Source organism: Sander lucioperca, chromosome 14 (genome assembly GCF_008315115.2).
Source record: "Sander lucioperca isolate FBNREF2018 chromosome 14, SLUC_FBN_1.2, whole genome shotgun sequence".
NCBI classification, from domain to species: Eukaryota; Metazoa; Chordata; class Actinopteri; order Perciformes; family Percidae; genus Sander; species Sander lucioperca.
The window spans coordinates 28,418,666-28,445,366 of NC_050186.1; the positions used below are offsets into that span (position 1 = coordinate 28,418,666).

A 26,701-nucleotide genomic window follows, 5' to 3' on the forward strand; every position below is an offset into this window, starting at 1 on the left:
GACTGAGAGAGACTGGCTCAGTAAGATATAAACGAGGCTGATTAAAGAGAAGGCAAATCACTAGCCAAATTAAAACCAACTCTGTTATATTTTTGCTAAGGTTCATACACTTCAGTAATGTAGAACCACACAGCTTCAGGAGAGGGAAGCTACCAGTAAGTCATATTTATAGAAATGATATCTGTCGGGCTGTTAAAGTGCTCTTTTTGGGGAAGAACACAAGAACAAGTGATACTTCTTTTGAAATGCATATAAACTCTACAGTAGTCTTTTCCCAAAGGAATAATAGTGGTCCCACAACTTTGCTATGCTTGGGAAAATAAAGCTTTGTATCAGTGTTTGTAGGCCGCAGTATGACATTCTTCAGTCAGTAGGAAGTTGACAGGGTGCCACAGATGTTGGAAGCGCAGTTGTAGATGCTTTTTCTACATTACAAAAATGTCCAAAAAAATATAAGAAAAGGCTCTTTCTTAAAGATGAAATTTGATCCAAGTCAGAGCTCTCACTTTTCCATCAGTTGCGTCACTGATATTGATTTTTTTACTTTTTAGGTTAGAGATTGTTAAACTGCGTTTACGGATTACAGCATGAGTGACCTCATAATCAGGGCCACAGTGAACCTGCGGCTGGAGAATTACCTAGTTCGTTACTGAACATCATTTTGAGCTTCTGAGCTAATTACGTGCAGGTACTTCTGTTCATTACCAATACTGATCTAATACTTTGATTCATCAATATCGAAATAGGTGTCTGATTTTGTAACATATTTAGCAGTTCTAAATAGTTCAGTATAGGCCATACAGTTTCAGTTTTAAGTGATAAGACAAAAGGTTTTTACATTTAATTCATATATCATATTCTGGGCGCCGTGAAAAGCAGAAAATAGTCACTTTTGAAGGACGGCACGGGAAGTTTAAAAGAGCAAAAAAAACTACAATGACACTGGAACTGTCCTACAACAACAAGATTCAGTAGGTGTTCTTTAAAAAAAAATACTGTGTAGAGAAGTAGCACAATTAAGTAGGATGAGTTTAGTTTTGATGTAGATTCACTTTGACTTCGGTCTGCCTAAACCTCGCTGCAGTTTTTTTTCATCCACTCACACCTTCCCTGATCACAGGGCAGTAACTAAATGTGAAGACCTAATCCAATTAGTCAAAAGGTTGAAGGTTTATAGGTTTATTTATTTAGTTTTGCCGTCCAGTGCTACAGCTCCATAAAATGTCTTGAAGTTCACAGGTTTGATTTATCTGCTGTCCCATTTGGCATGAGACTCCCTAATAATGTGTAACGGTCAAAATAAAACCATAGCACTTTTTATGGGTAGTACTCTGTACCTCTAACCCTGTCCGTCCACTGTTTTTGTCCTGTTATACCATGAGAATGTGCCTTTTACACTGGCTAACTAGAAATACTGGACTTGTGCTTTATGTTATTTTTTACGTGGGCTTAACCAAAATGCTGACAGGAAAAATCCACCCTGAAATCTGAATTTACCAGTGTTTTATATTCCAAACTTCCTTAAATGAACTCTGAACTGTACAACTTTAGCAAACGGCAAGCTAACTACATAGAAGGCGAACTAGCGAGCATAGAAGGCGAGCTAAGTGTTAGCAAATGTGTAGCATAATTTCTGCAAATACTTTATCGCTTGCAGTTGCATATAATACAGTATCCAAAATCAGAGGACAGTAGGTCGATTGAAATAATTGAGAAGCTGTGCAATGTGTAGACTATATCTGGTTTCACTTTTGAACAACCCGCTACAAATATGTAACCTGATAAAACAGTAGCTAACGTAGGCTACCTATATACTGTGAGTACAAGGCTAATTCGCAAACAGTTCCTCCAGTTCTCCAGATGTGGTACAAATACAGCAGCAGCAACACTCGCTTGCTAGCTTATTAGCTCGCTTGCTAGGTAGCCAACTAACCTGTGCATTACTAGTGCTCACATGCTAGCTACTTAGCTCTCTAACTTGTGTAGGTGCAGCAAATTCTGAAGATAATGTGAAAGAACATACAAGATAGCTGTTGACTTATTGATAGTCTGAGCTTGAAGTTATTTTTCAAAACCAAAAAAGCAGACCCCCACACCTTTTATTCTCCCAATAACTGTCAGTGAAGCTGCTTGAAGACCTTTGAGGTCTTTAGCGTTTTACTTTAGAAAGAGCTTGTCAATCGGATCAGCCTTTTTCCAGTAAGTACAGACAGTATACGTTGGAGCTTTTGGATGTGCTTGCCATTGATTACCAACAACGTTGGGAGAGACACTTTATAATTTAGAAAGATTTACAACTTTTTCTCTTCATGTGTAGCTAAATTGGACCTTCTAACAGCACTTGCAACTTCCAAATTTATATTTCTCTTAGTCACTCTTTGAACATGGTTACACTTAAATGTCAACAATTGTTGCATTTATTGTACAGTTCTTTTAGTTGGTCAATCTTTCTGCTTCCACTGTGTAATGCATACATGCACATTACAACACATCCTCATTCAATACAAACAGCACTACTTTGTGCTTGCAGTGCTCTTCCACAGGTTTGAAAGTGATGGTTTTGTTTTTGAGGAATACTTTACCCAGAGTTCTCTGTTTTATGTCTATACATGCATAACGGAAGGACTGTGTGTTAAATGGTGACATTAGCATAGCTTAGCTCTTTAACTGGATGTCATAGGGTTCATGTGTCAGCTCAGTTTAAAGGAGGTTCAAATGGGTAGTTCTCCTTTTTTGTGCAGAGCTGCTAGCTGATCCCACAGACATTGAGCTAAAATAAACTAATCTCGATGTTCGGTAACACAAAAGTAAAATTCAAAAAATCTAACTGTCACTTTAATACAACTATATCTAACTACCAATTTGTGCAGAATGTGATGGGTGGGTTTTTCCTTAACCAACGTGTTTCACATTTATTTTGAATTATACTCTGTGTGTCCGGTTTGACAACTCTGTGTGTTTAAGAGTTTTGCTCTGTGTGTGTGTGTGTGTGTGTGTGTGTGTGCTTAGCTGAAAATGCATTTAGCAGAGTTTACGTTGTACATCTAACAAAGGCGCTACAGCTTTATTGCAGCTAAAGCGTACTTTTTTGTTTGGAATTATTTATTTTTGGTCTTTTGTTTGTGTTCCAGACCACATACTGTCTCCATTGTTTGAACATGTTTTTTTTTTTTTTTTTTTTTTTATATATTTGAGGGACTTGGTATTAGCATTGCGATTACAGCATTGTAAATTAAATACAATAAAATAAAACAGCGACTGGTGTAAGATGAACTGTTTGTGTGGTTTCTTCATATAAACAAAGATCCTCTAGCGGCAATGGTATGAAACGGTCCACCTGTCTCCTAAAGGGGCGCCAAGTGTAGTGAATGTCATGTGGATGGATGAAAGGTTATATTTATATAATTTATTCTTCTTAATTACTTCTTTTGCTAACATTATATTTAAACAGCTAAAAGACATTAAGCATCACTGAGATTAGTTTTGTTACGGTGCTGGTGAATGTTCGCTGATGTTAGCTTATCTGTGTCGCCAGATCTCGCGAGAGTTTGGTTCTGAGACAGAAAAAGGTCTCAAACAACAAGTGCATTTTCTTCTGATGTTCTGGAGATATGTGGCTTGTGAAAAATGTGTCCAATATTTACTTTAGTGACTATGGGGCGAAAGAATTGCTCATAATCTGTGTTCACGTTCACTTCTCCCATTGGAATCAACACACTCAGGACCTACCGCTAGTCTCCTAAAGAGGCGTGGCCATGGCGGGGTCCACGTGACACAGATACAGGAAACTACTCTGAGTTGGGGCGTCTCGGTTCTAAACCGTCTCAGATATAAAGCCCCTATACATAAGAATGCAATTTTTGGCTATGTTGGGTGCAATGGTGTAGTCTAGTTTTTTGTAGTGAGCATACTGTAATATATTCCCATCATTAGACTCGCCCGTCCCAGAGCAACGTGTTCCAGAGCGACAACCCCATAGGTTTTTTTGTAACATTACCATTTCTGTAGTTTCTGTAAAGTTAACGTCTGCTGCAGTGTCATCCGAAGCGGCAGAGGGGCAGGCTTACCAAATCACTGAAAGAGTGTAGTTTAAATTTGCTTCATATATCTACTTTAGTGATTCACATTTGTTAATTTCAAATTTGCGCAGAGAATGACTGCCAAGCAACTGTGTTGTTGTTCCTAGGCAACTCGCAACACAGACAGGGTGAATTTATGAACGTAAGTGTGAAAGTTCTCAAACAAAACAATCATTTTTTCACAGTTACGTAACGGTATCCTTGCGTTTTTGTAAGTGGGTATACTGAAATCCTTGACCTTTCCTAATGGATATACTCCATATACCTGTGTATCACGTAGACTACACCACTGGTTGGGTGAAAGTTGATCTTGAGAAAAATGTGATGAAATATTTGGTATGTCAATTGTACAATGGTGGTCATGAATTACACTGTGAGACACATCCACCGATAAGCGATCTTTAGAGACCAAAGACAGTGACTCGGGACAGCAGTAGCCCAGTCTGTGGGGACTTGGCTTGGGAACCAGAGGTTCGCCGGTTCAAGTCACTGTATGGACCGAGTGTGGACTGGCGATGGCTTTGGTGATGCCTTGACTTTTCCACAAGCACCACGCTGAGGTTGACATTTGTGGTTTTGAGTTTACACATTCATGTCCTCCTAAAGATAACCCCTTTAGTGAACTTTTTCCGTAACCCTCTCTCCTCTCTTTCTCTCCTCTTCATTACCTCACCCGTTTTCTCCTTCCTTCATTGCATCATTTCCCCACCTTTTCCTTTTACCTCTCCTCTTCTTTTTTTCCTCCCCCAATAACCCCCTCCCCTCCTTTTTCTCCCTCTTATCTTTTTCAATCTTCTGTCTTCCCGCCTGTATTCCCACCCTCTCTGTCCTCACCCCTGTTTTTCCTCCATTTCCAATCTTTTCCCCATCTTCCAGCTCTGTCCCTCCATCCCTCCACACCTTCCCGTTCATTCCTATCTCGTTCTCTCCCCCTCCACCTCTACTCCTCCCCCTCCCTCCATCTTTTTTTTCCCAGCAGTCCCCTGCGGTGTTGCAATCACCTCTGCTGCTGTTGATTAAGCTGAGAGAGATTGGCTGTCCACGACCCAATAACCCCTGAGGGCGCCGGGCTGGGCGCCTCCTCCCCTTCTACCCCCCACCCCATCTGAGCCAGCTGCAATCTCTCCTTTCATTTTCATTTCTTCTTTTTTCTCCTCACCTTCTCTTTCCTCTTGTCCCCCTCCCTGGCCTTTTTTCTCCTTTCATCTCTTCCCTTTCCTCTTGTATCTCTGTCTCGTCTTCTCCAGTTTAATCTCAACTTGTCTCCTTGTTTTTGTCTTCTCTCTTCATCTCATGTGTTCTTCTTTCCCTCAAGACATTCATCTCTTACCTCTCTTCTTCCTATCATCTCCTCTCTCAGAGTAGTTCTGTTACTGGAGCTAAAACTCTTGCGGACGAAGATCGTTTTTGTCTCAAAATGCCGCTTATAAAATGATGTCAGTGTAGATGTATAGCCTCACTGTCCCGGTGTCTGCTCTCCTCTAGTCTACTATTGTTTCTTCCTCCTCTTTTCTCCTCTGGCCTTTCATCGCTCCTCATCTTTTTTTCCTCCCTTCTTTCTTCACCCCTTGACTTGGCTTCTCTGGTCTCCTGTCTTTGTACTCTTTCCCTATCACATACCTGTACATTTGTTGTATTTGTTGTGTGGCAAATTAATCCCAAATCAAAGTCAATTTATACTTTTTTTCTGTTTTTACCCACATTGACGGTAACCTCTAAACCCCACCCCCCCCCCCCACACACACACACACACTTAACACTTAACCCCTAACCCCTATAACAGTCTCCATGTCAAGTTTCAGGCTTTGGTGGCTTTGTTCATTGTCTGTGATGTAAAAACATCAGATTTCCACCCAGTCAGTGAGGTTTCACTTCTCCTCGGATGATTTAGTCATCAAAGTAGACTGGGCAGCCCCGCACATCTGTGCCACCGGTCAACTTCCGCAGATTCTGTGTGGACCTGCTGGTGATTTTAGAAGTCCATGAAAGCACCAGAAGCTACTGTACAAGAAGACAGACAGAGAGAGACCTCTACTGTTTCTCTCCTCTCCTCCTTTGCCTGAGCTCCTACCTGTCCTATCCTACCTCTCCTTTCTCCTCACTTTTTATCTCCTCTCCAGACCACCTCATCCACTTTCTCTTGTCATTCTCCTCCTCCTCCTCCTCTTATTCCTACTGTTTTCTCTCAACTGCCCTTCACTGCCCTTCATTCTCACGTCTTCTCTCTCTTTTCAACATCCAACATTCAACATGTTCTTTAATTTTGAAATCTTTCTCTGTTTTTTGTCTGGTCAGCTCAGTGGGGGAAGGGCTGTTCAAAAGGAAAGCGTGTGAGTGTGTGTGTGTGTGTGTGTGTGTGTGTGTGTGTTTTGGTGACTGCCGGCTGCTAGTAATTGAAAAGCCGGGACACCAGCGCCTGCAACCCCCGTGACCTCCTATTGAGAGAACGAGCATTGATTTCTACAAAGAGAGAGAGAGAGAGAGAGAGAGAGAGAGAGAGACTGAGACTGAGACGGAGAGAGAGCGAGAGCGAGAGAGAGAGAGAGAGGACTAAAGTAAAAGAGAAATTAGAAGGAAAAAAAAATTGAGAAAACAGCGAGGAACAAGAACGGAGGTCAGGGAAGAGAGAAAGAGAGGTAGATACAAACTACAGGAAAGCAATAGAGGTAACCTGGAAAGGATGAAAGGAAGAAAGAGGAGGAAGGGTGAAGACAAAGGGAGGAAAGGAGGAGCCAGACAGACAGACAAAAAAAGGAGGGGAGAAAGGAAATGGAAGATAAAAGGGCATACAGTACATGCAAAAACCCCCCCAAAAAACATGGGAGGGAGAATAGAGAGAAACTTTCATGAGAAAAAGATTGGAGGAGGGAGGAATCAGGAAGTTTGGTATTAAACAAGGAAATATTGAATGTCAACATGCATGGGGAAGAAAGCAGAAAATTAATATTAAAAACTCGGTTTTGCTAATAGGCTGCTTTTGATGCTAACAGTTGCCAACAAGTTCCATAGATATAAATATTTTTTAGCTTAATTTACCTTAACTGAACAGCTTCAGAGTCATTGGAATGGTTATATGACTTTTTTTCGGGTTGAAAGGTGGTTGTCTCGCTTCCCCCTAGTGCCTGTGAGCGGAAAAATCATCCTTGCAACTTTTGCGACCAAAAGTGCGACTTTACATTCTCCTATGTGCTGATTTACTAGCCCCAGAGCCGTTGAAAGACTGACTAGCCCTGTTTGACATGCTAGCTAACATTAGCTAAAATTAGCTCGTGGTAACTTAGACTGCAGTTAGATTTTTGTAGTATGCAGTTCGGGACTACAAATACAAAAATCTATCTGCTTGTTCAGGTACATTTGGAACAGAAGAACACACCAGAATAGGCCTCTTTAGTAAGCTGTATGTGATGGCCGCATTCCTACACTTATAAAATGCAATTCAATGTGGAAGTAATCCAAGTATCAGAATACGTTACAAATTACATTTTTGGGCATGTATTCTGTATTCTGTAATGGAATAAGTTTTGAAAGTATCCTTCCCAACACTGCTGGCTAGCTATAAGAACAAGGCAGCGATGGAGTTTTTCACACTATCGTCATGGCTGAGGCAGCAAAAAAGAAGCAGAAAGCTAGGAAAGCATTGTCGGAGGAACAGAGAAAGAGGAAACGGCAGACTGACCGAGCGAGGGGTCAGACACAAGTAAACATCGGACCTGCGTTTTCAGAATGGTGTGAACTGAGACAAACGGAAGCCTGCAAATCCGATGCTGCCCTGGCATTCTTGCTGTTGCCCTTTTAAGTATCCTTGGGATAAACTCTGTTTAATCTTTGTATTTCTTGTTATTGTGACCTCAGGATGCTTGCTATTGTCTGTAAAGGTTTTAATTATAATTGTTGTTTGTTACGGGCTAAGCCGGCGAACGCACAGCTAGTAACAAATGCACATGACCAGATGGAGAAGATGGGAGGGGGGAGAGTCGCCAACAAGTTTTTACGACAGTGTTGCCAAATATCTATTCCGAAGCTGTAGGGGGAGCTCTATAGAGAAACCTGAGAGCAGAAAGTAAGAAAACAGCGAAGAAATTGCCAAAACTGCATAGCGCCCTTTTCACTTTCGTTGTGGCAAAACACTCATATTGCCAGCGTCACGTGACCAGCCGGCGGTCTCCTAATTTCGTAGGATATCAAATGTTTTGGTGTGCATACATTTTCGTACGATATCATATGGCCCCGTTCATGAGAATGCGTTGTATACTGGCACAGGACAAAGAAGTTGGTGTTCCAGAATGATGTGGTTCCTTGCATTTTTTTAATCCATCTTGGAGTAGTGGTGGCCAGAGCCAGCAATATTTTCAATGGTTAAATCACAATGAACAGTTTCCTGTCACGTCGCCAGTGTTTTAAGTCCATATGTGTAGATGGGGTGTAAAGGATTTCAGGATATTTAATATAAATATGCAAATGCACAGGATTGAAACAAATCTTATCAGATGCTAAGAAAAAAACACAATCTGAACATTAGAAGCTAAACAAAGACCGGAGTCATTGCAGGTCTACTTTTATATCCCTGCAGCGATTGTTCTTAGAGCAGTGAGAAAAACATTAGTTTACTAAAGTAGGGCTGCAACTAACGATTATTTCTATTGCCGATTAATCCGTAGATTATTTTCTTGATTAATCGATAAGTTGTTTGGTCTATAAAATGTCAGAAAATGGTGAAAAATGTCGATCAGTGTTTCGCAAAGTCCAACATGACGTCCTCAAATGTCTTGCTTTGTCCACAAGTCAAAATATTCAGTTTACTGTCACAGAGGAGTGAAGCAACTAGACAATATTCACATTTAAGATACTGGAATCAGAGAATTTTTACTTTTCTTTCATAAAAAAATAACTCTAAACAATTAATCAATTATCAAAATAACTGCCGATTAATTTAGTAGTTGACGACTAAGCGATTCTTTATTTATTTTATCAGTTTATTTGTTAGGGACAATACATATAGGCATTGCTACATCTAAAGTGCAAAGTGCAACCAAAGCAATGTATGTGGGACTTCTAGCCGTAGGCTACTGTAATTTGAAGTCCTTGTCCCTGGTTAGGCTTTTAGAAATGACACACATGGTAAAACACTTTTGCATGGGCGACGGGAAGACAACACAAGGGTTAAAAGCTGACAATTAAAGCAAACAGTCACATGAATACATAAAAACCAACAATAAAACAAACACAGACAGGCAGACTTATGTAACTAAGGATAAGAAGTAAAGACATTTACTGAAATAACAAAGAATAAACAAAAGAGGAGCGTAAATTACACGTCTTAGTCTTAATCAAACATGTGACTTAGTGTTCGCAAATTTGCCTCTGTTTAAGCCATAGTTTAATTAATCAATTAATGTTTGCACCTCTGTACTACAGGAAACTCTTTTTTTTCTCGCAGGCTGTTCTGTCACTGCAGAATTGACTTGTGTTAATGAAGACCAACATTTTACAAATGTTTAAAGTGGTCGCTCTTTGGTTTCCCACCCTTTGTTCTCCTTTATCAGGCATCTGACCCACAGGTAATAGAAAGACAATGTCACCAGATTAACAGCTACAGAATGGACTGCTGTTTCCCTGGCAACAGAGAAAGGAAGAGGAGCAGGAGGATGGGATGGAGTGATTAAAAAGAGGAGAGGGGGAGGAGGGGGAGGTGAAAGGAGAGAAGTGACGAGTTGGATTGATAGGAGGAGATGGATGCTGGGATGATTACACAGAGAGAAGAAAAGAATGACGGGACAAGAGATGTAGAGAGAGACAGAAGGCGATAGGGTCATTAAAGACAAAGACAGATCAAAATAGATGGATTGATGGATGGAGCGTTTAAAAAGATGAGAGGGAAAATGAGCCGGTGAGAGGAAAGGCTGACCTGACTTATGAAAGAAAATATTGGGTCTGATGAAACTTTAAACATCTCTGTAGGGAAATAAGTTTGCACCAGCAAATGTTGAGAAGGAGAAGCAGAGATTTGTGTGTTTTAAAAAAAAAAGTAGTTGTGTTTTTCATGTTTTTTTATTTGTCTTTTTTTATAGGTTACAACTAAACCAACAATTAAAAGATCTATACAAAAGGCAACAATCTCGTGACAACCAGAAGGCCGAAGTCATAATGATTAAAACAAACCAATATTGATTGTTGGGTAGGAAACAAATTGTGTCAAATTCAGACACTTTGTACAAATAGGGAGGTGTTCTGAGCGGACGGCAGGCATGCAAAGCACGGGGCCTTGACACCAGACACTCCTCTAAGTGCTTCGGTTTAGCCAACATAAGCGCTCTGGTTGAAGTTGGGGAAAGATCATGGTTTCTGTTAAATGTTAATAAACACGTTGTCTCTCAAGTCTCTGTGGATTTTTTCTGTATTAAGCCAGACCATGATCTTTCCCTAACATTAACCGAGTGCTCCCGCTGCCTAAACATGACCATAAACAAGTTGAATAATGCTGTAGTCTCAACAAGCAGATAATGTGTTGCAAGAATGTGTGCCTGTTTTCTTTGCTTGTCAGTGGTCATTAAAGATAAATTGATAACCACAATCCCAATGTTGGATAGCGGTGTGATCCCTCCTGTCCAAAAACGCCCCTGTGGACATGTACCAGCACAGCCTCGAATGCACTAATAATGCGTTCTTTCTGATCCAAGTGCGCTACAGATCATCATGTAAATTTAACAATAAGAATTATAGAGCCTGTTCTTTCCTTCTTCCATCAGGATTGAGGACGGATCTTTAACTTTGTGGGGAGGGGTGCATAAAACCCAATGCTCCCACATAGATGGCGCCAGTAACAACAGTTTAACCCTTGTGTTGTCTTCTGGGTCAAAATGAAAATCAACACTTTTTCGGATGTTTTGGTCTCTTTTTTTCGACACTTTTGGCGCCTTTTTCCTATAGGAAACTATACCTAATTCTAGAGTTAAAGAAGCAGAAATTATGAATTATTTAGACTAATATTAAAGGAAGGATAATCACAGAAGGTTCAACATTCAGCGAGGATACTGTTCTGAAACATTTAAATTTTTTTTTCAAATGCTAAAAAATTGAACAAAACATCCAAAATTCAATGAAATTAGAGATCCCATCTTTTGTTGTACTCACGAAGCGCGTTGTATGGGATCATCCATCCATGTTATTTTTGGGTAATTAAACTTAGGTAGTTAAAAAGAAACCCATGTTTGTGACATAGACATTTTGAGAACGGGTCAAATTTGACCCGAAGACCAACACAAGGGTTAACTACATTATTTTCATTAAAGTGGAGATATTATGCTTTTCCGTATTTTCTGTCATGTCTACAATGTTATGATGTCAGATTTTGATGTGAAATGTGGCCACAACTTTAAATAATGAGGTAAACATATTTTAGAGAAATCCCTGTGAGCTAAAACGTTCAGATTTCCAACTGTTCTGAACACTCAGGTTTACTACTTTGGGCCTTCTCCGGTGTTCTATGATTGGTCATTTGCTCCAGGTAGGCAGGACTGGAGTGTTTACATTGTCGCATGTAGCTACATGCTAACGGCAGTAAAATATGTCATCTTGGCTGCCAGTGTTGTTCAATTCTCCCCAATTCCGGGTCACATTACTCCTGAAACATTTCCGGTTATGTAGTGTTTGGTTTAAAAGCCTTTATCTGCTATTTTGATGGTAGAAAGCACTGCTTCGTTCCACTACAGAGTGGAGATTCCAGAAAACACGCTGGCCAATCAGATCAGACTTGGCTTTGTTTGGGGGCTTAAAGAGACATGCGCTCCTACAGAGCGTCTCATACAGAGTGTGAGCCATGGGCAGTATGAGAAACATTAACTGTTTTTTGAAAATTAAAGCATGTAAACATGTCCTAGTACAAACACAAAATACAAGTATGAACCTGAAAGTACTATATAATAGTTCCCCTTTAATTTACATTATATACAGTAAGTAAAGTTTTGATGTATTTCTTTTTTCTTCCATTTTTTGTTATTTTATATTTCTTCACCAAGACATTTCAGATGGAAATACATTTAATTCTCTATTAAAATCCCCAAATATGAAATCTAAGCATATGAACCTGCAATTGTGTTTCCCATCAGGATATTTCAGACGAGAAAAAAATAACCAGAGGAAAAGTTGTACATGGATAAGACCATTGTGATTTCTTTATTGATTTTTTTTTCTTCTTTTATACATAGAGTGGAACAACATTAATTCTCCCAATATCTCCTTCATGTTTAATCATCGTTTTATTCCACACCACAAGTTTTCAGTCACTTCTCTGTTTCTGTTTCAACCAAATGTCAAAAATAAAAATGCATCATTTGATTTTTGATTGCTGTATGACAACCATGAAAGAAAATGGTAAAAAGAAAAGAAAAGAAAGGGTCAGTAAACAGAAAGGAATGAAATATAATTTTGGGTTACGTGAGGTTTTGGCGGGAGAGCGTGTGATTGGATAATTTGGTCGAGCTTGATGTTTGGGCTTGAATAAGTTATCTGATACGGTTTTAGCTCAGGAGTAGTGTGTTGTGAAGCCTCTGGATTCCCACAGTGACTTAAAAAGTAGACTGATTGTGATTTGGTTCATTGACAGATGTCATGGATTTGCCTCGTTGACCTTTGACACCTCACTGTTGTTGTTGTTGCTGATGTTGGAATCAAAACTTTGCTGTGTTTTGTTCTAAATGTAACGCTGTCTACATGGGAAATGCACTTAAATGCATATAGTTTTAAACTGATTTGTTTGGTACGGAGCCCCCGAAGTCCTGGAAAATTATATTGATGACAGTGTAGCGTAAGGCTATCAACATCAATTTACAGTAAGCAATTTTTCATCATTTAGCGCATTATTCTTTGTGGTAAAATTCATCTGAAATATCTTGCATCTGAACCTCATGGCCATCCAAAAAAAACCATGCAATTTTTAAGCACATTTCTTTCATTTTGAAAATATGTTCCAATCAGAAAAAAGGTTTTCCTAAGTTCAGATGTTGCTTGATGCTCTGAAGCTAATCAGGAATGTAAGAAAGGTAGGACTAGAAGTGCTTTAAAATGTACTTTGGTTTTCCTTAAACTAACACTGCATGAACTTTAATACAAACATAATTTTATTTATTTTGGCCTTTCAAACTTGTTGAGTTAATTTTTTCCGTTTGATATTCCCGTCTCTTTGAAACTCTGTAAATCTTGCCAATAACAATGTTCTGATGCTGAAGTAACTTAAATCCAGATAGATAGAGAAAAACATTTGATGTTTTTCGTCTTACTTTATTTTGTTCATGGGGCCATTTGTTCTCTCACTCTTGTTGTTCAAAGCCTATTTTGCAGACTTGATTCAGCTTTGATTACAGACTGCTGCATGATGAACCCATGTAAACTGTCTGTAGCTCATGGAAAACCTCATGATGTTTTCTCATAGACGCTGACGCTTCGCCCTCGGAACCCGATTTAAATGGAAACAAGGTTTATATTAGCAGGTCAAAGGTCTTACATTAGCGAGATGCAACGCAAAGTTCTGTGTGTATAGCGTACCATTTTGGAAATGAAATGAGAGGATGATAATAATAATAAGGTTACTAATAAGTATCACAATGCATTACACGGCTAGCTAATCGTAAATATACTCATGCATAAAATCTGGGCTATAGCACTGCTGTACGGATAATGTAACTGTGATGCTAACATTAGAACAGGAAAGGAAGGACACCAAAACATGACTTTAAAAAAACGATGCATAAAAACAAACTAAAAAAGTGGCTGGATTTAAACAAAACCGATGGATCAAAGAAGCCGGTATTATTCTGGGCATCATTCCAACATTCGTTCCCAATCCTAAGAATTTCCACATGAGGGGACAATGACCCCTTCAAATGAACCAGAGACTAAAATTAAGAAACAAAAAAAGATTTGAAATTATAAATCACTCAATCCTCGGCAGATGGGACAGAGAGAAAACAGCAATACATCAACAAGAAAGAGAGCATAGAAGAAAACAAGCATTTTTCATTTTTGGTTTTAGCGCAACTTTTTAACTATTACAAAAAAATCACAACTTAAAAATGTGTAAAGCTTTTTTTCCCACATTTGTTTCGCTTTAAAGTTACAGTTACCAACAAAAAAAAAAAAAGGAAGAAAAGCAAGTGAATAATTTATGACATACGCTATTATAACATCATCCTAACACTAGTGTCTATGAGGTATATCTGCAACAGTTTGGTAAAGAGAGCACGGTGTGCGCACAACTCGCACACGTTTGTCTCATGCTTTTTCATCATTTAAAGCTTTGCAACCATTTGAAGAAAGAGAAGGAGGATGGTGGGAAGGAGCTGCATTTCCAACAAAGCTTAGGTCAGATAGTTTGTATTAAATACTGTTTGTTTTAATGGTCGTGCCAATAAAGATGAGACTGCACGATTAGTTAATTCAAGATCTCAGAAGAACAAGCTTGGTTTTCAGTCAACAGAAAAAAATATGTGCGTCCCTTTAATCATAAAACAACTATCCTGTGATCCCAAGAACATATTCTTATGTTACTCTTAAAATACTGACGCTTGGTTCACTCTCAGCGACGGAAAAAACGACGCAAAAATCACCCTTTAGCGGCAATGCTAGCGTGTAGTATAAAAGACTGAAAGCATAAGGAGGTTGGTTGGGGTGGTGGATGGGTCAAACAACAACACTTTTATAACGGACTTTTATCCAGGAGACCGGGGGTTCGTGTCCCGTTCTTGTCCCGCGTGTCACTGAAACGTACATTTTGTAACCCCACCCACGATCTTTTCCTAAACCTAACTGTCCTGTTCTTTGTCAGTTAAACGTCCGTCCCGATCCAGAGCTTCAAATAGTGACGCCGAGAGTCCCGACTGAGTATGTCTAAATATGACGTTAAAGGAGACTTTTTACGTCAATAACAAACACCTGACCAAAGGCACCTGACCAAGCGTGACTTTTGATGCGATGGGCGTTAGAATGTGTTGAGACTGATATTATAATAAGTTCAAAAGATTAGTCTGTGTTCATGAGAAAACAGGTTAACAGCACGAAATAACTCGGCTAGATCATGGATGATCATAAAGTAATATAGCCTACCGGTATTTAGCAACTTTTGTATTATTGGTATTAATCCATGTGTTGACTCCATCTCATTTTGCTGCTTGAAACAAACATGAGATTCGTTTTCAAATGCTAATAACTCAAATTTAATTTAAACTATTTTTTTTTTCAGTTAATGTAGCTGTAGCCTCATCATTTCAGATCCGTCTAAAAACACAAGGGGAATCAGATTGGACTTGTTTTTTTTTTTCTAGATAGCTGTGAGAAGATGATAAGCTTATAAAAACAGATCTTTCCCGTGGAAACCCAGCTCAGACATCATAGAGAAAGAAAAAGAGAGGGGATAGTAAAAGGAAAGAGTCAAACAGAACAAAAAGCCTTTGGTATTGACTCAGGATTTCTTTGCGCTGATTACATTGCAAAGTACCAGAGAGCAAGAGGAAACTCAGAGTGCTGAGGTATTTACTTTTCACAGAAATAGAAAGTGTAGCACAACGGAGAGGACTAGACTTCGCTTTGGTTCAAGCAAGGCACTCATCCAAGGTTATCTCATACTTTGCAACAAAAGTGATCTCTACGTCTTTTTGTCTTGTGTTTTCTTTGTTTGCTTTTTGGAAACGCAAAGTGCAACAGCAGGAGTCTGAAAACTGGCTCAACCCTTGACTCTAACCAGGACAAGCCACACATTTGTTACTACGCCATTGGCCTTCCCTGGTTCATTTTTAAGCCAACTGCTTGTAAAAATGGAAGAAAAATGGCACCATTGTATATACCTAACCCTACTTTTATATTGCTGCTTTAATGGAAAAACAATGTTGTTTTATTAACTGCATCAAATGATTACATAGACAATGACATGTCTTCTAAGAGATGCGACTCCTCAGCCTTCAATCACCACACTGATGAAAACATGAGACAACTTGTAGTTGTACTTGTCCTTCACTCTCCTGCATGAGCTAGGAGTGTGTGATCAGTATAAAGTCCATGGACTTTTTTTAGTAACATCATCTATCTCAGGGTTGTGTTTTTGGTTGTGTGGAGGCAGTTTAGGGGCCGTAAAACAGAACCAAAAAGTTCACCAACAAACTCAGATTTCATTTTTGGAGGGTTTTTGCGTTACTACGTTATTTACTCTTAAATGTTCAGTCTCAACATCAATCAAAATGCTGCTTCTGCAGGATTTTTAGCCATGCTCACCAATCGGTTGGTCGGTCCACCACTTTGGTTCAGACTAAAATATCTAATATATTATCAAATAAATTGCCGTTCAATTTAGGACAGATATTCAAGGTCCCCACAGGATAAATTGTAATCATTTTGGTGAACCTGTGATTTTTAATGTAGCGCCATCATCAGGTCAAACTTCCTATTTGTCCTATAGTTTGGTCTATAACCAAATACCTAATACCTAAGACTAATGACATGACTTTTAGTGCTAATTCACAAATGTTAGCATGCTAAATAAAGATGGTTAATATTGTAACCATTGCCTGCTAAACATCAGCATTTTAGTGTTGGCATTGTGAGCCATGGATGTATTATAAGAACTGGATACAATGTTCGAGGTGGAGCCCTGTTCATTCCTATGAGAGGTGCTCAGTGGTGGATGAAGCCCAAAAGGTTCTAAACTGCCGCGTTTAAATTACCCGGATGTACGGTGCTGCTTCTGCATTATGGGGCCCATAGAGCAGGCACACTATGGACCGCCGCCTGCTGAGCTTGCTAGGTTTACTCCGCTAACTTGAATGGGGATGAAATTATTTAATTATGCGGCTCTTCTAGGCTCTTTCCAAATGTTATTGGACCGAATGTATCACATTCTGATGGTAAAACAAGTTATTTTGCAGGGGGTTGTGGCACTCCCAAAAAAGGTATCCACTGATTTACAGACGTCTCTTTCGACAGGTAAGATGTTACATGCTAATGTTAGCATTCAGATAAAAGCACCCCTGTACCTAAGTACAGTTCCTCCCACTTAAACAGAAAAGTTCAGCCTTGAGTACAAAGGGTTAAAGCAGCATTGCATCACTGTGGCTGCAAAGCAGCACAACGTTGATAACAGTCAGCCATCTAATTACCGTTAGCAAAATAGGGTAACTATTTACCTTGTTTTGCTAACGGTAATTAGATGGCAAATTGTGTTGGGAAAAAAACGGACAATGGACAACGCAGAACCCCCTGAGTCCATATCTGATCATCATTAGTTATTATTATTTGCCAGTCACATATACATTATACAGTATATATATCATCTTTCTGGCTAACAATGCCTAACAATTGTTTTTTTTTACATTTGAGTTTGGAGTTCTTTTCTTTCTTCTCCACAAGCCTTTTGTCTGCTTGCACTCCCTGATATCCAGCATCCCCGCACTACACCTGCCTCTTTCCGATTCACACTCACGTCTTTTCAAGGAGAAGAGACAATGCAAGGCCAAGCGAGAAGGAGGGAAAAGAGAGAAAGAGGGAGGGAGAGAAAAGGAGAAAGTAGAAAAGAGGATATTATGAGGCAACATCATTAAGAGAAGAGCACAAACGCATGGAGCTGAGCGCAGACCGTACTGAAGACGACAAAAATCTTTGGTTTCTTTGGTTTCATCAACACGATTAAAAGGACAAATGGAAAGTCAGTGAGGTAGCCTCTCTGGTTCTCACTATTGAAATAGAAAGTTTTTTTTTTTTTTTTTTTTTTACACACACACAAAGTCAGTCTTGGAAGCAGCTAGCTTTAAGGGACTCCTCAGTTTTCCTTCCTAACGAGTGAAACAAGTTGGTGTGTTTGCATTCACGCAGTCACACACACACCAATATTTGGGGGGGAAATAGGAAACACAGCAGGTATTTTCCTGTAGAGGTGCTGTGTGTTAACATCCCATTCTGTTTACAATAACCTGGATAAGATCTTATACCGACATAGAGAATCATAGAAAAAGTTGGATATCAGCAGGTTTTCTCTGGGATTCTAATCGCACGTCATACTTTATGTTGACACACCCTGACAGAATTACTGGATTTTCTCTTCTGTTGCAATGAACGCTACAAAATGAAAGCGGGATCAATAGATAGTGAAATAAAGTGACTGTACATCTTATTTAATAACTTGAAAAGTGGATTTAGTGTTAAGTTACTCCTTAAAGCTGGTGTGCACTAGAAAAGCTGTTGCTCATGTCTCCTTAGGGGCTTCTTAAGGTTGTGATCATAAAATAAAAATGTTGTCCTTAACGTGAAATAATTACAATTATATTTACCCATGGTCTCTTTGGCCTTCCATAGTCTAAGAGCATTTATGATATTGTTCAATTTAGTTATGCAGATGTATGAGACAAGACATCGGTTTGATTCTAAAACGCTTTTCTTTCTTTCTTTCTTTCTTTCTTTCTTTCTTTCTTCTTGGGACATAAAATGGCACTTTTGAACATGTTAATACTGTATATAATTTCAATGTATGAATAAGACCTTAACCAGGGTATGAGCTGCGCGGATGTAAACACACGCTGTTTATTGGCCTCTCAAGGATTCCAGTTATCTTTGGTGAGTCAGTTTATGTCAACGTGTGGCCCTTACTTCACCTGATCAAGTGTCACTAGAACATCAGTCTGAAATTCATTGCTTGTTCAACAATGGTCAGCAGAAGGCAAACAAATTAAAAACAAAACAAAAAAACCCCAATAAATTAGCCATACAAAAACACAGGGAGGAAAAGAATAAACAGATGCAGTGCTCATCATTCAGTAGGCTAATATTTGTCATAAAGAGATTGTTTTCATTTTCGAAAAAAAAAGAAAAAAGAAAGACAAATCATTACCAGGACAAAAAACTAGATTGGCTAAAAAGTGAGAGCAAGTGTTGACATTCAGAAGTACGCAAGTCTAATCTGACATTCCTACATTGTTCTGTCATTAAGTCTAAACATTCATAAAACAACATTGCATTTGCTTTTTAAAGTAAAGCTAACTAAGAATAAATTAACAGGCCTGGCATAAGCACTGCATCTTTGATGCAACCTACTATTCTTAAATACCCATAAATATTCATCAAAAAACAATTACATCTAATTAAATAACATTAAATTATGAAGTACAAAACTAGTGTGTTCTAAAACACCTCATAAATAAATACAGAACAGAAAGAAAAGGGAACATTTACAATGTAAACTTTGGCAAAGCTAATCATCAAGGGTAAAAGGGTTCAGAGGGAGATTTGGCAACAAAATTTGTTCGCTTAAATTAATTCACAATTAAAAAGAAAACATAAATTACATTAAATTAAAAAAAGAAAATCACATATTGCAAAAACCTAGGAAGGAACATAGCAATAATAGTAGACACATAGGCATTGGCAAATAATTGTTTTAAGTACTTAAAAATAAACAAGCAATGAAAACCTCTTTGGGACATTTTTTGGTTTCATACCCATTTTTTTTTTTTTTTTTTTGGTTTGGCAGGTTTAGCCTGTGTTACATCCAGACAGAACTGCAAAGTGGGAATGGAAAATGGCCGCCACCCCCCTGATCCACAAGCCACGCCCCTCCGTTGGGCGTGATCAGCAGGATGGGAGGGTCAGGTGGGCGGAGGATTTCTTTGGACTAGAAGCTTTACATACAGAAAGAGAGAGAAAATTAAGGATAAAGCTATTTGACCGATATTTTAGCAGTTTCTCTCAGTGGGCGTAGTGTTTTTTTGGTTTTGTTTCATTTATTGTTGTTGTATAAATGGAGCAGCAGTGTAGTTCCTCCCCCCTAAAGAACAAGCTAACGTGGGTTTGTTAGCTACGGACGGTTAGCATACCCAATGATCACTTTCTCTGTGAGGCTCCTCCTCCAGCATGGCAGTGCGAGCTTTAACAAACTGTGCTGTTATGATAGACAGTTTCAAAACTTTTCCACCCGAGCCAGCATTGCTTCTTTTTTTGTTAGCTAAAAAACTCAACTAGCAGACTTTCGTCCCCTGGATTTTCCTCCGTCCATTGAATTTGGTCTGGTACCACATCTATGCTACTTATAACTGGAATTCAGTGGGTTGTTTCCACGTTTCAAATTCATATTGTTATTGACGTATCTCAAACAAGAAAAGTGAGTGAGATGCTATTTTGGATTCGAAACCCCTGTGGAACTTAGCGTTCAGAATGAATGACACTTAGTTTTTCAGTTAGTTTCTTTTTTTGTTTGCTTTGTATTTTTATTTGTAGATTAAATGATGAATGTCATAATTGGTACAACGGTCCAAATCCTGCTCGAAACAACCTGAGCCAGTCTGCTTCAGCTGGTATCTTCTGGGTTTGGGTTGAAAAGTTAAAAAACTCAGAGGCAGTGAGTTAAACAACACTGTGAGTGACTTTGTGTAAAAGACATTGATCGATCTAGATTACAGATCCAGGATCTGTATTAGACTCTTAAACGGGTATGGAGAAAATAAAAAAGGTGTCAGTGTGCTACTGTTTGTACAGCAGAAAATCTTTGGTATGCACTGTACGTTTCACATAGCATTACATTGTCACTCTCTCCGCAGTAGGAAGTGTGCCGGACAACAGCCAGTTTAAAATGAAAAAAGTGGCCTATTTGAATCCCCGGTGGGTGGAAGCAAAAGGGAAGATGGAAGCTTTTAAGTAACTATTAACAACTAGTTGATATTTTTTCTCAATCCTGACACACCGAGCTGCTTGTGTCAAACTGTATGGATGTGAAGCAGGGGGGGAATAAACCGTCACTGTACTGTTGCCTGGCAGCTTTTGTTTCTACTGCTGGAGATTGTTGGAGGTAGACTTTGTCCTGTGGATTAGGTAATGACTTGTGGTGGTAAGAAAAACAAAACGCACAAACAGCAACAGCAGCCATCTGAGAAACTTGCAATCGTTTATCTCTTTTTGAGCGTCAAAAGTTTGTGGTAACATGTGGCCATAGCCGTGGGTGTGAAGGATTTATTACTATGATGTGTTGATGCCATGCTGGAGGAATGACCAATCAAAATACCAGATGTATTCATTTTACCTTAGAAAGATACAATAGCCTACTGTACAAATCTGTACAAAGTGTCCGCTGTGGGGAGTTTAAGCTAGATATTTTTGCTACAACAGATGTAGTAGAATAATAATTACCGAGTGAAAAGTCCAGATTTACCTTTTCGGGGGGGGAGGAGGACTGCGACTTGAGTTAACGGTGAATCTTTGGTTTGTTAGCTGATGAGGTTTCTGTTGTTCTTTTAACCATTTTTTACTTTGAAAAACTGCATAGGCACACGTTAAAGACACTCTTCAACCGTGAGAGACACATTAATGTTCTGCCTTTTTTTGGAAGTCGGAGGCAAGAAAATAGCCGACGGTGTCATCCGTTCGCTCCTTCCCTCCTTCCCGTGTGGTTTTACCCTTTTCAGTCCCCAAACTTGCTTCCCCTTAAAGATGACCTGACGCAACATCAGGCGGAACAAAGCTACTTCTCCGATCCCATGATGTCATCCTTCCTTCTAACCTCCTTGTCGTCGTTGTCGTCATCCTCCATCCTCGACATCGTCGCCACCACTCTTTTTTTGTTTTTGTTTTCTTCTTTCTTTTTTTTTTGGTAATAATTCTCTTCCATCTTCAGTTAGTTTTTTCCATTTTGTTGGAACAGTTAGGTGCAGAAAAAGGTTTTCTTTGGTTTCGATTTGTCAATAAATAGAAAAAGTCTCAAGTCCATTTTTTTTTTTTTTTTTTTTTTTTTAATCATCGTTCTTAAAGCCTTTGGCTTGCCTCTAACCAGACTGGGACTCAGCCTAGGGTTTCTAAGGAGCAGGGGCTGCTCACTAACGCCTTTCCTTTGGTTTTTGGTTTTATTTTTGGTTCGATAGCTTGAGTGAGAGATGATTGATGAGGTGATTGCTGATGGCACAGGCTGTTAAAATGGAGTAGGAGGTGGTGGCGGTGTGTTAGTATTTACATCATGTGTAAAGGCTGTACAGTGTGAGGGTATCAAAGTAAAAACCAATGGGTTGTTGTGGGTTTTGGTAGCAATGGATGCTTTGGTGAAGTTTGTCTGGACACTAGGACGGTCAGACAGGGAAAGTTTGCCTCTGTGTCTCAGTCCATGTGTCCTTTTTTACCGAGCATCCAACTCTACTACGCTGCAAACAAATTCCATTTTGAGTATAATCTCGAGTTTTCTCCTCGAAATCTTTTGTCTCAAAAACAACTGTTGAGTGGTAAATGTCACCACCGTCAACAAGGAAACAAGTTAATTTACAAGTGGAAAAAGTTCCATTTTCTCATCTTGATGAATGAACCCAATTTGAAGCCTGAATATATAACCTTATTAGCGTTTGCAGCGTCAATACCTGTCTTTCCGATTTCCAGCCCGCTGACCCCTCTGGAAGAGACGAACCTGCCAGGCATCGTCTTAAGATTGTCCTCTTTTAACTATTACAAAGGCCCTGATTCGCCTGGACAGTTCGTCCTCCACGGGTTCAGGCGGTTTACTGGTTCTGCTGTTGTGTCTGTCACTTGATGCAGTAAGAGTTTGTGGTTAGTTTTTTAGGGTTTCTGTGATGGCAGCTCTAGGCTTCCAAAAAGCATCTTAGTTCTACCCCTGGATTTAAACCAACAGGTCAAACCGCGAGGCTCTCAGAAAGTTTCAACCAAGGACCTCTTTCAGCAATGATGAACCAATGAAGTCAAAAATTTGTAAAAGATGCACAGGCTCTGGACATGGACACTGAAATATTGTGTCAATCTTCAAGCATTATGTGTTGAGTAAGGTAAGATTTGAGTTTTTGATCACATTAGCTAAAAACTAGACAGCTCTTCTGTAAAAAGGGGCGTACGCTTCGAACAAACTCTCTTTCCTAGATTGGAATAATGGAGAGCCGCGTTTGACAATTTAGGTAACTTTCCGAAACAGACAATCCGACAATCACTCCCCTTTACACAGTGATTGGCCAGGTGTGCTCAGGTGTGACGGTATGTGAGGTTTGAACTTCTATCTCAAGTTCTCCTTTTACATTCTTCACTACTACTTCTACTTCACTACAACTACTTCAATCACTTTTCGTGTATAGTCCAATACCATTGATGCCTTTGAGGACAGATTGTATGATTTGTATGATTTATTGGACCTCGCCCCTCTCTATGATGGGGCGAATGTGGCCATTTGGAGCAGGTATAAACAGTTTGGGCTTTAGATGTAGTCAGACAACATGTTTGAAGCATACCTAGGCCTCAAGTGTCAAACTGCTTCTTTTTCTGTGCTGTCCGTGCTCATTTCACAAAACTTTGGCAGAAATGGCTCAAGAAACCAATTTGTGTGCAACTGCAGCTTCTGCTGATTTATTGATAGCCAAGGAGCTCTGAAAGCTCAGCACTCTCTTGGCTCTTGGATTCTCTGGACGCTGTGGTTGTTCTGTGTCTAAAGAAATTTTATTTATGAACAGGGATTTCCCCCATTTTATTTAACACCGATCTAAATAGGGGCAAAATCATAGACTGGATTTGGTGTTTGGGCTCTGAAAGAGAGCTGTAACTGTAAAGAAGATGCATGTGGAGTTTGTGCATTTTAAAAAATATGCCTTCAAATCTCAAATCTACCTTTAGTTCACCACACATTTGCCTCAAATTGTTAAAAAATTCCGTTGCTGCTGTCATCGTCAAACAGCACCAGATTTTAGTGGTGTTAATAGCATCTTTATTCTAACTTATGCAAAGATTCTAGATGGAAACGCTGCCCTAATGGATGAGTTAGCATGGTAACAAATGATGGGTGGGTGAAGCCAGGGTAAACTTTGGTTAGCTTTGGTTTCGCTGACAATGTTTCGGTCAGGGTGGGAATTCTGGGGAACGTTTGGGAAATGACTCTTTAAAGTTGTGTGTGTTTCTGTAAAGCACGTGTATTTGCTTGTTTGCAACAGAGTGTAGCTACGTGTGTGTATGTGCATCCGTACATTAAAGTGTGTAACGACAGATGCCGAATGGATTTCAGCCACTGTTTAGAAAAAATGGTATCCTGAGTTTTCTAAGATGTGAAGACCACTCGGCTTGGCAGAGAGCCCCGGTTCTATTGCAAAGAAAATGTGCTTCAAGATTGTGCTCACATACGTTGTATATATTCATATATAATAATACTCCACTGATGCTAAGTATGCTGAGAGAGAAAGCTTGTAATTCTACATGTCGGCGAATGCTTTTGTTTCTTGTTTTTTGTGCTTGCATATTTTGCCTTTTCCTAACTTTAGGAATCCTCACTGCCCCCTTTAAAGAGTCAAATCACTACATGTTGCTCTTTTTAGAGAAAAAAAAAAAAGTTGGTTACATTGTCACTATGTAAGAAAAATAATAATCCATCTACAACCTGGATTATATATATTCCAGAGATCAATTTTTTAAATGGATATAGAATATTTTGGAAGCCAACTCTTCAATTCTGATCTCAAACAAGCTTTGGTTTTTCTGTTAGTGTTTGTGAGCCTGACAGTTCAAATCGGAGACTGCACAGCCAAATGAACACAGTTATTGGACAGTTTTTTTTCTCCATCACGCAGCCATTAATGAACAGATACATAAACTGACAAGTTGAACCCTCTACCTACTGATTTAGATAAATAAATCATTGTATGTGACGAAATCATTTTAACGTAAAGTCCACTCGCTTTTCCAGTCTGCTAACTCAGCACACTGTCCAAGCTAGAAAGTGGACCCTCATACATCTTTGGTTTAGTTAAAAAAACATAAAAGCTTCCTAAATTTGACTGTGCAATCTCTGGAATCCGACTTCTGAATGTGAAAGCCTTCAACTCTGCCCCAAACAGATGCATTATTGCCATCTTTGGGACATTTGTAGGTAAAAATACTACGACATTTCCGCAGAGAATCTTTTTGATCTTATCCCAGAGCTTCTTGCACATTCTGCGGACATAAAGCTTTCATTGGTTTCGTATTTGGTTGGTTGGTTCCTAGCTTATATATTGCATAATAGAAAACATACATTGTCTTCTAGTCTTTGGTATTTGGGCTAGTGTGTCAGCCTTTTGTCCTAAAGGAGACATCTGCAGTGAAAAATCTATGATTTAAAAGTTTATTTTTCCCAGTGAGGTTTCTAGGTTTTTATAAGTGAGTTTACCCTTCAGCTTCATTATGGATTCACGATGGATTTGCAATAGGCGGTTAGGCTACAAACAATTCGTCGCAGTGAGCAGCCCCTTTCTCAGTTTGTCGCGCTCGACAAAAGCAAAACAGACAAACAAACAAAAAAATGTAAAAAGTTAGGTTTTCCTCCTCGCTTCAACCGGACAAAACCTCGACCCGTGCCCTCAACCCCTCCATCCCTCCCCGTATCTCCATCACCCCGTCCCACCCCGCCCAGGACCCCTCCCTGTCGCTTCCCTCCCCTCCTTGCCGTCTATTATCACGCTTTGGTACAAGTGCTGGACGCTGAAGATTGGGCGCCGGGGCTTGCTCCGTCGTCTGTCCATTTGTCCAGGCTCCGGCGGCGGGCATTCATGAAGAAGTTGCTAACGGTGGTGAGTTCGAGGCCCAGCTGCTGCGAGATGGTGAGCTGCATCTCCTTGGACGGCCGCTTGTTCTCTTTGAAGATGGCCAGCAGGGTGCGCCGCTGCAGGTCGGTGAAGACCAGCCGCGACTTCTTTGGCGTGTTGTTGCGGTCCTTCGCTGTGTCCTGCTCCTTCCGTTTGCACGCTGGGAGGAGGGAGGGGAGAGGGGGAGAGAAGACAACAAGAGATGGAAGCAGAGGAGAGGAGGTGGGGTGATGGGAAGAAGAGACAGAAAATAAAAGTGTTAGTGTTGTTTGTATTATTTGAACAAAAGCTACATATTGGAAGAGGATTCATAGGTCTTATATGAAACACAAAGTCTTGTTGACAGAAGTTCATGTTCCTGTGTACATCTGATATCTGTTTTTCTGCTGTCTGAGTCTTCCACTCATGTGTGATTACTAAAGTTTACCGCAGTGTGAAGTTTAATGATGAACGTTTAGTTATTTGCAGGGTGTGATTTGTGAAGAAAGCAGGGGAGGGGGGGGGGGGGGGTTTATTGATCATGCATAACAAAACAAAACATGCAATAATTAAATCCCCCTTCCAATAGCCTAGCATGGAAATAGTGCCATTCTGCCGGCCATGTCAAAACACTTGCACTGCAATATCCAATGGAAAATAATCTCAAAATGAAATAGCAAAACGTGGTGTCAACATAAAACACAGCTCTTTCAAGCCGGAGAGCGGAGTTCACTATGCGATGAAAACAAAATACTTTCACCCAGGAAACGCTTGTTCGTTCCTCGGGAATGTCTTAATCCAAACCACGATCTATTTCCTAAACTTAACTACTTGTTTTGGTGCCTAAACTTAACCGTCATCGCCGCATAACGCTCACTTTTTCTGGCTAAACTCCACTACCACGGCCCCTGAAAGCACTGTCATCTAGCGGTGCCTGTCACCTATTGGAGGCTACCCACTTGATCACTCTCTGGGACATGTTTTCATGCTAATCGAATGTGTTTGTAGCTTGAAAGAAGCTAGCGCAGACCGCTGACTAGCTTTCAATGCTAGTATTCGGGGCAGAGGGAAAGTAAAAACAAATCGCTATTT

The 26,701-nt window shown here is 39.7% G+C and overlaps 1 protein-coding gene and 1 long non-coding RNA gene across 3 annotated transcripts in view; one reads left to right on the forward strand and one right to left on the reverse strand.

The window, feature by feature from the left end:
- The first annotated feature begins 555 nt into the window (after positions 1 to 555).
- Positions 556 to 21,729, forward strand: LOC116034770. The gene is made up of 4 exons (XR_004101198.1): positions 556 to 773; positions 4,551 to 4,558; positions 13,875 to 13,880; positions 21,719 to 21,729. It is a non-coding gene; the product is annotated as an uncharacterized LOC116034770 (long non-coding RNA).
- onecut2 (one cut homeobox 2) overlaps positions 12,922 to 26,701 on the reverse strand; it is a 50,978-nt gene continuing 37,198 nt past the window's right edge. For both annotated transcript variants that reach the window (XM_031277492.2, XM_031277494.2), the window contains one exon: positions 12,922 to 25,790. In XM_031277492.2, the coding sequence (XP_031133352.1) occupies positions 25,501 to 25,790 (290 nt within the window). In that variant the 3' untranslated portion in view covers positions 12,922 to 25,500. The remainder of the gene's footprint in view (positions 25,791 to 26,701) is intronic.